General features: G+C 42.0%; 1 protein-coding gene across 1 annotated transcript in view; it reads left to right on the top strand.

The window, feature by feature from the left end:
- Positions 1 to 14,108, top strand: part of CDH4 (cadherin 4) — a 412,301-nt gene that overhangs the window by 252,202 nt on the left and 145,991 nt on the right. The window contains exon 4 of the mRNA XM_079321261.1: positions 5,047 to 5,223. Within this exon, the coding sequence (XP_079177387.1) occupies positions 5,047 to 5,223 (177 nt within the window). The remainder of the gene's footprint in view (positions 1 to 5,046; positions 5,224 to 14,108) is intronic.

Raw genomic sequence — 14,108 nt, 5'->3', positions numbered from 1 at the left:
AAAGATCCTATGAAAATAATAAGACTGGCGTATAAATAAAACAGGTTAAATCATAAACAATTTTGATATCTGGGAAATAAAGGTCTTATTTCCTTTCCTCCAATTACAAAAGTACTTTTTATTGCCAGTGCAAGTATAATACATTTTAGTGCTGAAATCTGGAGCATTTCATTCTTCGTGTTGAGCCCTATGAAATTATTAATCTCCAACAAACCCACCCTAAGACTCACTTGTTATTTATATGCAGGGAATGGCAGCTTATTTACCCAAACCTTAGAGTGATCCAAAATGTTCAGCTAAGCAGGAGCACAAAATATGATATTATATTATGTAAATGGGTTTGTGATACGCTCTGCTGGATAATAACTTCCAGATGTCTCCGTAGCCAGAGGCTGATGGATATCAAAGGCAGGTTGGCTGGGAGGGGGGACAAGCCAGCTGGCGAGCCTGGCTGCTGCTGAGTGGGCTGGAGCTGGTGTTTCCTCCCTCTCCTGGTTCTGTTGGTGGGCTAGAGAAAAGGCAGGGCTGGTAGCCACTGGAGGGATCCTCGTTCTGTCTTTTTTCAGCCTCTTTTATGAGTAGAGGTTGGGTTTAGTCTGAGTGTCCCAGTAAATGAAAGGTGATGAGCCCCAAACCACTTACAGGATGGTTTTTCCAGCTCATCCTTTGTTCCCAGTGCCAGGTGCAGACAGGAGCTCCCTGAGCTCTCAGCATTGTGGTGTCAGCTGAGGCACCCTGCAGCCTCAGCAGGTTGGAGTGAGGTGTCCTGAAGCTGTTGGGTTTGAAGTTTGACAGTCCCTTTGGGATTTAGCTCCAAGTCCTCTACCAAATGCAGCAGGTTGTGTTCATCATCCTTAAAGGCAATTTTAGACTGAAAAGGGACTGGAAATGACTCCTGGGAGAGGCCACTGAAACTGCTGACATGGACTCCAAGACATCCCTACACCTTCTGTGAAGCAGCCTGGGAGAAGAATGTTCTTTTCACAGCCCTTATACTCTGTGAAAAACTAGGATTGTGGTTGAGGCTGCACCTCCTCCAACCCCACACTGCTTTCTGGAAGCTTGATCTGCCTTCTCAGTGGAAGGTTTCTGATTGACTTCTATATGTTTATAATTGATTTCAGCTAATAGAAAAAATAAACAAACAAAAACCCCAAAAAAACAAACAAAAAAACCCCAAACCAAAAAAGTGGCAAGGGGAATTGCAGGGCAGATCCTGTCACTCTGAGCTGCAGTTGGTCCTCAGCTCTTCAGCTGCCTTACCAAGCACAGAGAGGTTGATCTCCTAGAGGCCCTTCCTCTGCCCTGCAGCTGCTCATAACAAATATTAGAGTTGCACATTGCAGAGAAAGAAGCATTGATCAGCAGAAGGTGCAAGGGCTGTGTTGCAATTTGCCAGCACTGGCATTGTCCATGTGTGTCACAGTTATGGGCTGGAATCCCACTGGAGCAGACATGGGATAACTCAGAGCCAAGTGTCAATCCCAGGCTGGCAGAATTTAAGTGATAAAGCCAGCACAGGACAGCTCAGCTTCATCAGTGAGCTCTGAGAGCTTCTGCCCCAATACAAATACCAAGGCATCAGATCCTACTGAATCCAAACTCCCCTAACAAGTTTACATCCCAGCATGGGCTCTTCTCTTGTTGTTTTTCTTCATCCCACACTTTGTAATTACTTTTTCCTCTTGATCTTGAAGGTTTTCATCTGTTTTGGCTCAGCTGTATTTCTCTAGCTTATCAGTGGCCTAAAGTGATAGACAGACATAATTACTGAATTATCTGACTATTTTATATCCTCCTGTAATTATCTTTGTATTACCAAAGGCTGTGCTCACGTGTTCCATGTTTGGAGCTTAATCCTGTTGTGACAAGTTGTAAATGTCACCGTGTAATTTTTGGAATGGAGGGTGGATTTCACTTTTCCCCTGGGCACGTGGTTCATGGATTGCTTTCTCTCACCATCACCCTCGTGCTGTATATAAGAAAATCACAAAAACAATGGGAGGGAAGCCACCCCAAAGCAGCAGCACTAGAGGTGCTTGACTTGATTTTGTGAAGGACTGTTGACAGTTTGTGTTTTGGTGGCACCACAAAAGGTAGAGGAATATTTTATCTTTTGAAAATGTGTCAGATTCCCTGTAGCCAGTGAGGTCAGGAGAGAAGATGCAGTTGTCATCTCAGTAAAAAGTGTTCTTCAGCAAAAGCAGAGTTGGAAATTGTATTTTAGAATTAACTGAATTTGGTGTCACATTCTGCTTTTGAGTTGAACTTTAGATTCTTGCAAACTCAAAAACACTGGAGAGTTTTCTGGGGCTTGCAGTTTGCTGATGCTGTTACTTCAGATATGTTCTGGGATGTTTCAGTCAGAGATCTGAATAGTTCTGGCATTTATACTCACCAGACTTTGTTGCTGCATTTGCCTCACAGCTTTTAAACAGCAGAAAACATGTACAACATATTTAAACAACACCAGAGAAATTAGGGTCATGAGAATGCATTGTCAACAAATGAAGATAAAAAAGAGCTCTTGTTTAAAAAAAGGAAAAAAAAATTGTTGTTGCAAGATGCTTTTGAAATTCTACATATCAAATTCAGAGTCATGTTGATGATTTATTCTAATATAGGAAAACATCATCAAGAGTGACAAGCAAGCTAGTCACTGTCTAGTCACCTGCCAGCAAGTATTTCATACAGACTAAAGAGGCTGGTATTGCCTTGCTGAGCTGACACTAATTATTTCAGTATACATGGAGCTTTGGGACTCGTGTTAATTCTCAAGTCTCTCTTTAGTTCAGACTCATTCCACTGCGTAAACTCAGCAGAGCACAAATTATTTGACCATCCTTTCATAATCTGTCCCCATGCTCACTTGCCAATTATATAAACTGATCCAAATACCTGCTCTCAAAGGATTCCCATTTGGGAATCACAAGCCAATTAAAAAAAATAGGGGATATCCACTATTCTGTGGCTTTTGTCTCATAGTCTTATTTCATGTTGTCATGCATTTCTGGGTGTCTTCTTTAGATAACATTCTTTTGATCAGTGTTCAGGAAAGACACCTTTCTGGCAATAAAATCATTTTTAAATGAAACCTCTTTTGGATATAGAATTGCATCCCATGGAAAGGAGAAGGTCAGCAGTGCTTAACACTATCCTGACTATCCCAAGAAAGTCTCCCACTGCCACACCATGGTTCTGTTTCTTTATTCATTACACTTCAGTAAGCATTCTAAGAGCAGCATCTAAATATTGAACATGGTGCTGTGTTTGAAGGTGTGTAAACAGCACTTAGGTGAGCACAACCCACACCATGAGTGTGAGACAGGACTGAGGAACGTGGCTCTGTGTGTGACTGAAAAGACCATATTTATCTGTTCTGTGAAAATGCAGCTCTGGAACAGGCTTGTTTTTAAGGTTTGCAGTAAAAATAGCTATTTGTGAGCTGCATTTTGGCACAAGTGCTTCCAGTCCTTGCAGCCAGAGGATGTCTGCCCTCCAGAGGTAACAGATCAGAGCCATGACCAAGCTGTGAGATTTGACCTTGCTGCTTCAGTGCCCAGCTTCAGTATCTCCAGCCTTTCTGGAGAAGGTCCACACAGCTCTGGAGTCACTTCTCAGATTAATTTTCATATACTGTTGAGTTTTCATATACTGTGTAGTCTTGAGGTGACTGCCTGTTTCTTTACCTCCCAGTCAGGAATTGAAATGTGCTAATAGATGGATTTACATCAAACTAGAAGACCTGGAGCAATGATTCCCACTGAAATCAGTGCCTGCAGATAACTGCTTGGAGGGTGTTTGGGTTTTTATGTTTGGAGTAAGACAAAAAGTGAATGTGGCTCAAAATGGCAGGAGCCTCAGAAAATGCTTTGATAGCTTTTCCTGCATTGTTCTTGTGTATTGGGGCATTGGGTCTGGGGTGAGTGAGTTTTTATTTTTTTGAGAAAAATAGCTGGAAAATGTAACATTCAGAAAACAGTATTCCCACTGGATCTTACCTCAAATGAAAAGAATGTGATTTGCAGTCTTTGTGATTTATGAAAGTTTAAACATTTTCTGGTGGGAGTGTGGGTCACCATATGGTAACAAAAGTCCTTGCTAGTTATCCTTTCTGCAGATTTTCAGAAGTAATTGCTGGAATCCTAGAAGACCACAGAGTATTGAAGTATTGGGACTGTATAACCTCTGAGGAGCCTTCCCAAATCTACCTTTCATTGATTCATCATTCTATAAGGCATAAATTTTCTAATAGTGAGCCAGTCTCTCTTAGTCAAAACCATGGTTGCACCATTTCCATTTTCATTTGTAGCACTGACATTTCCAACACAAAAGTATTCCATGCAGAGAATCCATATACTTTAAAAAAAAAAAAAATCACAAGGACTCAAAGTCATGCCAAATAATGAAAATTTACTGTGCCTGAGATGTATTACACTTCCCAGGCAGTGTGGGGTGTGTATTTTGGGATTTGTGTTCAAAACCCAGATCTCATATAAAGATCATTTGTTATGAAGCACTAAGAATCTGAACTAAGGCACCTTTGCAGCCATGGGGCTGACTCTCCCTCTGGCTGGGCTTGGGTTCATGTGGCAGAATACTTTTGCACAGCCACAGACTGCAGGTTTTTGTAGCCCTGCTTATGCTTAATACCAGACTATAAAGTACTGAAGGACTGTAAAGGAATCCTCTGCTCTGTTTTTGTTCTGGTAGATTTTACTTATGGGAAATTTGCAGCAACTTCTTTACTCCAGCGCTCTGCTGCATCTCCTTGCAGGTGTAATGGAGACGATATATTCTGGGAGGTGTCTTGACTTGGGAGTGAGAGCTCCATGTATTTGTGAATGGTTTGGTTGACGAGGTGGTGTTAGGTCATAGGTCTTTTCCAACCTGGCTGATTCTCTGATTCCATGTTTCTGTGAGAACAAATCAGCAGCAGAGCAGCCAGTAAACACGCTGTGTCCGTTCCACCGACGCCACTGTTGGGACAGGTCCTGAGGAGCGAGGAAGAAACTAACTGTCAGTGCTTTCTTGTTCCCAACACAGCCCAAAGGAAGGAAGGCAGTGCCTGGAGAGCTGGTGCAGCAGCAGAGTGACACCCTGCTGCCCTGGAGGCAGCACCAGAGCAACAACGGGCTGCGGCGGCAGAAGAGGGACTGGGTCATCCCCCCCATCAACGTGCCCGAGAACTCCAGAGGGCCCTTCCCACAGCAGCTGGTCCGGGTGAGTCACACACACACTGACACTGCTGGAGGAATGGTGGTCCTGCAACAGCTCTGCTGAAGCTGAAGCTGTGGGAAGCCTGGCTCAGAGCACTCTCTGCTCTCCCTCCCTCCTGCAAGAATATATTCAGCAATATATTTCATTGCAGTTTTCCATGCTGCTCCAAAGCTCCTCGCCCATTTCCCTCCCTGTCTGACAGCAGCCTAATCACCTCCTTCCAGCCAGTCCCTGCCAGACACTGGCACTGCTGCCAGGATGGCACTTTGCCCATGCTCCCATCCAAAAAGCGGCTGCAGGTGTAAAGACTGAGCTGGATGGCACCCAGCAAGAGTGCTGCATCCTTCCCTTCCCTTCCCTTCCCTTCCCTTCCCTTCCCTTCCCTTCCCTTCCCTTCCCTTCCCTTCCCTTCCCTTCCCTTCCCTTCCCTTCCCTTCCCTTCCCTTCCCTTCCCTTCCCTTCCCTCTCCTTCCCTTCCCTTCCCTTCCCTTCCCTTCCCTTCCCTTCCCTTCCCTTCCCTTCCCTTCCCTTCCCTTCCCTTCCCTTCCCTTCCCTTCCCTTCCCTTCCCTTCCCTTCCCTTCCCTTCCCTTCCCTTCCCTTCCCTTCCCTTCCCTTCCCTTCCCTTCCCTTCCCTTCCCTTCCCTTCCCTTCCCTTATCCCATTCCATCCCATCCCAGTGCAGATGCACAGTGCCCCATGTGGTTTTCTGTGATGATTATGGGATGACAGGAAAAGAAAAGGAAGAGGAAAGGAATGTTTTTCAGAGGCATTTGGTTGATTTATTGTTGCTGTTGATAAGTGTTAGCAAAATACAAATACATGTTGCTATTCCTCTTGTGGGTGCTGGTTTCAGTTTTTTGGAGCAGTCAGATGATTAGCTGTAAAAAATAAAAATTAAAAAAAAAAAGTAGAACTCCTTGGCAGACATTTGCAGCTCTTCTTTTGGAAGAAAATGACAACAACTATAAAATTTCAGAAGTTATTTTGAGTAGCAGTTGTGTGTCATTGGCATCCCTTCTCAGGAAGTTCATTTAGTCCTTTTGAAGGAGTGCCTGGATTCACATGAGTTGCATCATTACCTGTTTCTGTGTCTGGGAGGAAGGGGCATGTTCTCAATTCAGCCAGGGATTGGATAAGCTTGGATTGTTGGTGTCATTTCTCTGTGCAATTAGGGAGTACAATAAGGACTAAAAAGCACCAGGTGGCAAATACTCTTACATCTGTCCTGGAAAACCAGGGAGGGAAGCCAGGGAATCTTTGTGTGGTCAGCAGTGCAGGGTATGGAGTGACCCATTAATGTGTTGTCCTACTAAGCTGAAGAAATGTCAGAAGAGGAGAATAACCTGATGTGTCAAAAATGCCTTTCTAAATTAATAATTTAGATTAAATATTGAATTCTTGTGAAAAATAGAGGGTAGTACTTGCAAAATGAACTTGTGCTCTCTTCCATTCCCTACTGATTTCTTTTGAGTTTTGACTAGACAGCAAGAGGACAGCTTGGCACCAGCTTACCATGGCAAATTTGTTGATTTATAGGGACTGAAATCTCTGTGGCACTTTTTACCCTACAGTCTGGAAATGAAACAGAAGGACTTGACTGTGCAAAATTCTAATATTAATGGAAATGACGAATAATAAATTTTATATAGGTACAGAAGAATTTATATTGGTCACGTAGACTACCAGTAACCTTGGAAAAATAACCTGACTTATGGAAATACAGAACTCCCAGATTTTCAGCAGTATATTCCATTGCAGTTTTCAAATACAGGTGCTACAGGAAACACTGAAAATGAAGTAAAAATGGGGTGGGAAATAAAAAAAACTAAACTGACTCACAGAGGTCTGTTTTCCTCTTCACCTGACATACAGAAAGCATCATAATGACAGGGAAGATCATACAAAGAGTGCAACTTGATTGAGCATGAGACCCCTGATGTTTCAGGCTTGGGTTGATTTCTGCTCCTCTGCAGCATCTGGCCCTTTTGCCAGCTGAATGTGAAGCTTGGGTGATTCCTATCAGGAGTTACAGCTCCCTCCTTAGAATTTGCTCTTTAATTATCCAGAACAGGACAAATCAACATCTTCAAAGACCAGCACTATCTGATTATTTCCATCCACATAATCTTCAGATTGCCCTGGAGCATTTTGCTGTCTCCTAGATCTAGGTGAGAGTTTTGATCTGATTTCCTATGCTTTTGCTCACTGGGCACTGAATATTTTTGTGTCCATCTGCTCACAAACTGGAACCAGAAGTGCACATGTGAAGTTGCAGCTCATTTGTACAGAAGCAGATATGTCACAGTTTTCTTTGCTATTTTATATGAAACATTCAAACCTATTGTTGGTTCTTGGACACTGAACTTTTTTTGGTGCAGAAAGACCTGGCTGAGCTTGCATTTTGTAGGTATAACTAATGAAAATCAGTCCCTCCATGGTGCTAGCTTTGGTTCTGGCTCCCTCCAAGAAGAAGAAGGGATGGCAGGAAAAATCTTATCACTACAAAAACAAGAAGCCCTACCACAAGTACATTTTCATAGAACCACTTGCTGTTTGCGTTTTTATAGGTCAGACTAATCTGAAATTTTATAGGTCAGACTAATCTGAAATGCATAGGCAAATCTTCCAGGTTCCCTCCTACTCCTGCTTCCTATTGTGAAGGTAAAAATTCCATTTTATGGAAGTTGATTAGTTACTTGTCAGTATTTTTAGCAAGGCTGTGCCTGAATGAAGTTTAAATCATAGCAAAGGTGAATGCAGCTTGATGGGAGCCACATACCTCGGAAGGCAGCCCTGTCTGGTTCAGCTGGGATCAACTATAATTCTCTGCTCATTAAACCATTTCATTCTGATAAAATACGTTAAATGAAAAAGTTTTTAGAGAAGAAAAAAGAAAAAAGGAACATTATCCCTGCCAAAAAAAAAAACCCTTCTGTTAATTACAGGGCTTTTTCTTTCAGAGGAGCATCCGTGTCTGTTCATATACACCAACCACACTAACTAGGAAATGTGTTTCAGAAAAATAATAGCTGAAAAAAATAATAATAGGAATTTCTAATTAGTTATGGCTGCTAAAAAGATTTACTTACTCTTGGAAGAGTTTAAATGAACATCTGACATTTATAAGCTGAAAATAATTTGTTAGTATAAAAAATGTTTTGTAAATTTTGCTTTTGTCTTTGAGCTGAGAAAACAGTTATCAAAATTTATTGATATATGCTTATTTATTTTGGAAACATTTATGAAAATCTTGGGTTTAATTTCCTTCTGCTTCACTTCCACCTTTGTACTAGGAATAATACTGTACATGCTGTGAAATATTTCACTGTAGTGAGGCTAATTTCATTACTAATTGTCAGGTACTCTCATTATTATAACTGAAGTCCATAAAAATTCCTATTAAAAATACAAAAACAATATGAAATCCCCCTCCTTCTCCAAGCAAATGACTCATGCAGGCACACTGATCAGCTAAGATAATATATTAAATAGTTGCACCCTTGCTGAGCTCTGTCTATTTTCTCACTGACTCATCCTTTTTAGCTACACGCGTAGCTAATTCTTAATTATCTATTATCTAATTATCTATTAGCTTATCTTGTATTTCATCCTCTTTTGAACTTCAAAAAGAATTTCAGTTTTGGATCCACAAGCCAGCTTCCAGCTGCTTCTAATGGGAATCTTGACTCAATTTTCAAGGCACATCTTGGTCCATCACCAATGGGCTACCTGAAAATAATTAATTTTTAAAAAACAAGTCTTGTGCAGAACTGGCCTCTGGTCATCTTTGACTTGCTTGGATAATGGGCTCCTCTATCAACCACTGCAACTCCTTTGTGAGGGTTCCAAACTTTCAGTTCATCTCCAGGACCTTTGCAGAGCTCTCAGAGCCTTGCACTTCATAGACCCCAATTCTTCCAGCTTGCCTTTATTAAGCATGAAACTGAAAAATGTGTTATTTTCCTGTTAGATCTCTTATGATAAACAGCTTGTTCATTCTCATTACACCAGCATGAGAGTCCCCTGAGGATGACCAGGACAGGATCTTGGTGCTCTCAGGAACTGCCTTGATTGCATGCTACAGGCACAGCATGGGCTCCCCCATCCAGGGGCTGGTGATCTCAGCCACAAGAATACTAGAAATAACCTGATGTGTGTAGCAGGGAATAAGAGGGAAGGATGCATTTTATGTAAATTTAATCAGAAAGTCCTGAAGTGGCTTGGAAAGTTGGCAGAATATAATATACCTGAAGACTCTTGTGTTGATGCTTAGCAGGGGTGTCACTGTCAGGCTGGGTTTCCAGCAGCACAGGGCACGTTAAGGGAGCAGAGAGCTCCTCTTGACACACTCCAAAACCCTGTGCTGGACTCATGGGGGGTTTAGCACATCTTAAGCTGTCCTGTGACATTGAATATTTAACATGAAAAAAAGTTGATGGCACACTCTCCAGCTCAACAGCCTGTTTGTGAGTCACAGCCCACCCTGGCACAGGAAATATCTCCAGCCCTGCCAAAGTCTGAAATCCTGATGCTGGAGACACACAAGGCACACTGAGCTGTGAGATCCCTGCCAGCTTGGACCATCAGCCCTCAATGCTGCCATCTCCTTTGCTCCTCATGCCTCTTTCAGCATGTGCCTTTGCACTGTTTTAAATAGTTTTATTGTAGGAAATCCCTCTTGCCTCCTCTATCACAGCGTTGCTCACTGCTGTGAAATTGGCAGTGCAGAATCCATTAGCTCCCAGCTGCAAGACAGATGGCATCTGTCTGTGGTGAGAGAAGGTTTGTTGAGAAAAGGCCTTGCAAATGCTTCCCAAAGGACATCAGACCTTACTTTTCCTGAGAGAGATGCAGACAGCCTTGATTACAAATAGACCTAGATCTTCCTTGTTCTCCACAGGAACAGGTGTTTCTTTTGCCTTACCAGCCACACACATACTCAAAGAAAAAAAAAATGCTAGTTCTGGCTCTCAGTGCACCTCACCTTTGAGATGCCCTGTGAGCATCATCAGGTGAAACTCAGAAATGAGGGGATTTGGTCTTTATTGTAATACTCAGACCAAGATAAGAAGGAGCCTGCCCAGGGATGTTGTACTGGTGCTCTGGAGAGTCACAGCCTTTCTTGGAAAGCTGGTTCAAGGATGTAGATTGAGACAGCTCTTGCCTTGACTGCAGTTTCACCCCACAAACAAAGAGGGAAAGATGAGCAGGAAAATGGTTCATTAAATGTTCATCTTGCCATGGTCTTGGCTCTGGTATTGATCTCTCCTCTGTGTGTGTGTTACCAAATCAGGACTCACACATGACTCACAGAATGAATGGAGAAAGTGAAGTATGACACTGCTCCTTTCTTGATGTGTCCATTTGAAATTCCTTTAAAACCTTCAGTCTGAAGCAAGTTCATAAACATGTTCCACTCTATATGTACTGCTCAAAGGACATCCCTGTGTTTGCATTCTCCCTGCTGATGCCATTCTCAGCTTCCAGCATTCACCAGCAGTGAAGGGCAGCTCCTGCTGTAAATGACAATCTCTGCCAGAGCTGGTGGGGCTGCCCCAGTGTTTCCATTTGGGAATCTGGGTCAAAGGAAGCAGCTGCCCAGTGCTTTATGGGCTTTCCATGCACGTGCACATCCAGCATTATGGATTGAAAAGTGCAGCTACAGCATAAATGCTCCATTTAAAATTCTCTTACAACAGCATTCAAGCCTATACTGTAATTATACGTATTGTATTTCCTTGTATTCAGACCCATAGGGAATTTATATTGTCCTTGCTAAAGCCAGAGGGACTGAAGGAAAGCAGTCATTTAATGATTCAGCTGTCTTGGGCTCTATGATTTAATCAATCATATGAAAGAAATTTTTAGATTCTTTGTGTTTAGAGTTCTCTTGTCTGAGCAGAAAATGTTCCCTTTTTGAATTGCTTTAATAGCTGTATTTATGCAGCTGAAAGTTCCTTAAGAAATGAAAGTAAAATCAAATTGCTGAGAATGCCTAGATAATTTATCGGAGAATATTCAATTAGAATATATTAATATTTTAGATTTCCATCATTAATTTAATATTCAGAGATTTAATTTAGTCGTTGAATTGCTGTAGTGCCATGCGTGGGTAGATTGTTAGGCTGAGTGCTTAAAACACCTGCCACAAATGGGTGAATCTCACTTTGATTCCCAAGAGCACAAACGCTTTTCCACTGACATAAGTCTTGCAGCAGAAAACTCAGACACTAAATCTTGCCTGTGCTCTGCATTTTTCCATAATTGCAGAAAGGAATAATACAATCTCCTAGCAGAAATAAATGCAAGAGCCTTATTTATTTATGCATTCAAATCCAGACTGAGGGGGAATTTGGTGCTCTGTGGTTGTGAGTTAGTCAATGTATTACTGAGGAATTTCATTTTGCCAGTCTGGCCTTGTCACTTACTCAAGGAGAACTGTCGTGAGTGAGGTTGGGATTTAAAGGTGATTGACACTTTGCAGACACATATCAAGGACTCCTATTGCCCAGTTCAGCTAAAAAAGCTGCCCTTGAGTTTTTGCCATTTTCCAGGATGCTTTGGGAATAGTAACGTGAGTGGAAAAACGTCCCACTAAATCATTAAAAACCCTCTAAATCATAAAATGCCATTTGATTTGGAGGTGATAAATCTCCTCTGAATTTAGCATCCCAGTTGCATGAAGGGAATGGAACCATTTTTAATTTCTCACACATCATAAAAACTGAGATTCTCAGAAGCCACTGGAAGCAGTGAGACTGCTCTCACTGATTGGGAAGTATCAGCATGATGTTTCAAAAGTCTCAAAAATCATTGATAATATTTATAATTAACTTGAAGTCATTAATTTGGGGTACAGCAAGTTGGACTTGGAGGAGACTGGGATAACAGACCTGCAGTCTGACTTTGTGGTTGGTGTTTCAAACTGTTTTGCAGTCACTCAGCATCCCCTGAGGCACTGGGGTGGGATGTACCAGCAGGGATTTGTGACCCTACTACCAGTGACTACTGGTTAAATACAAATTGTAAGTGAGACACATGGAATGATTCAGTTTGGGAAAGACCTTTAAGATCCTCAAGTCCAGCTGTGATCCATACAGCCTTTGCTTAGGTATTTTTCCATGCAGGGTCTGACTTTTTCAGCCTGCTTGCATCACTGAGGATGATCTTTCACAGCCAAGAAGCTGAGGCAGGGTTGCTGAGTGGTTTTGTTAGAGACCACACAGCTGTTGCCATGGCCATGGGCAGCACTCTCCACTTATCAGCATCAGGGCCTGGCCTTGGGTTATTTAAGAATGTCATAATGGAGTTGGATTTTAATGGAGCAGTCAGAAATCTTCTGCTGATGGTTGCATTCAGTCACATCATTCCCTGTCTGAGTCCACTGCTGCACCTGTGCATGGGGTCTGTTACACACAGCTCTGTTTTCATTGCTGTGCAAAGGTGCAAATCTGCTCTCTGCTGGCTTTCCACCAATTCTTCCACTCCAGCCCACACCTTCTAGCTCCAGCTCCACATCAGGAGCAGGAGATTCAGGAAGCACAGAAGGATAACTACCCCTCAAATTGTCATCACAGGCATACTGCAGAAGAGTTCATCAGTCACTCCAAAGAGTATTTAGCTATAATACCCCATTGCACATATTGCAACATATCATTACCTCCATCCTCTCCAGAAAGTGAGATAACTGTAATAGCCACTCGGGCTGGCTGTCATTACATGTGCAGGCAAAGGCAGGAGGGCATAGTCAGAGCTAATGCACACAGCTCATGGAAGCTATTGAAAATCTGTAAAGACAGTGTACACAAAAACAGTGGGTTAATTTGCTTAGAAAAGAGCTTTGGTTTTGCTCCTGCCTTTTCCAAAGTAAAACAGTAATAATGAAAAAAGCTGAGACAGAACAGACAAAGAACTCACAATCTGTCTCTTTGCAGCAGGAGTTCATTCTTTAAAACTCATCACCCACATTAGGTGACTGTGGGACTTGGCTTCCTTGATGAGTTGAAATGGAGTCCCAAAGACAGAGTGGTGCTGTGTGGGTGTGTTTGGATGTGCAGAATGATGCTGCAGATAGACCCTTGACAGCTAGGCTGTTGCTGAAATTCACTGTAGCAGGCTGGGATGAGATAGGAAAAAAAAAATCTGCAGTTTTTATTTCCTTACTATTGCATGTGTTCTTGATAGGCTGCACCAATGAAGAATTAAATACAGCACCCTGGAATTTCAGATGTCAGCTTTTAAGATTTTAGAGCATTTACTCTTGGGCTAATTTTAAGCTCTCGCTGCTGTGCTTAATTGTTTGGGTTTTTTTTAATAACAGCTGAGATTTTCAGTGATAAAGGTGTCAACATCCAAATCCTTTCTTAACTGTCTCTAATGCAGGCTGATGGAAGATGTGAGCCATGGCTACATGATGGGGCAGCAAAGAGTGGATGTGCAGTAGTTTATCAGTTTCATTAAAGGCCCCATTTCTCTGCAGTTTGTCCTTTTCCGTAATTCTTACCATATTTTTAATAATTACCATATTTATAATAACATTCATATTTGTTGCTAATTTCCTTAATTTAAAGGACATTTTCCTCCTATCCGAACAGTTAGACAACTTAAAAAGCAAACAAACAAAACCTTGGATTATATTAAGGGAAACATTTTGCCCAAGGCAATTTGGATATCTGCAGATGGTGGTACTGAACATTTTGGCCCTTGTTCAGCAGAGATTTTAGGAATGTGCCTAAATTTGAGCCTTTAAGTTACTCCAGTGGCTCTTTGGAATTTATTTGTTGACTGGAGACTAAGGACATGAATAATGCCTTGCTGGGTTAATGTATGCAGTGCTAACCTCTTTGGCCATGTTTATATGTTTTATTATATTCCCAATTTTAATTCT

This window comes from Erithacus rubecula (assembly GCF_903797595.1).
Source record: "Erithacus rubecula genome assembly, chromosome: 18".
Taxonomy (NCBI): domain Eukaryota; kingdom Metazoa; phylum Chordata; class Aves; order Passeriformes; family Muscicapidae; genus Erithacus; species Erithacus rubecula.
This window is presented reverse-complemented; position numbering and strand designations above follow the sequence as displayed.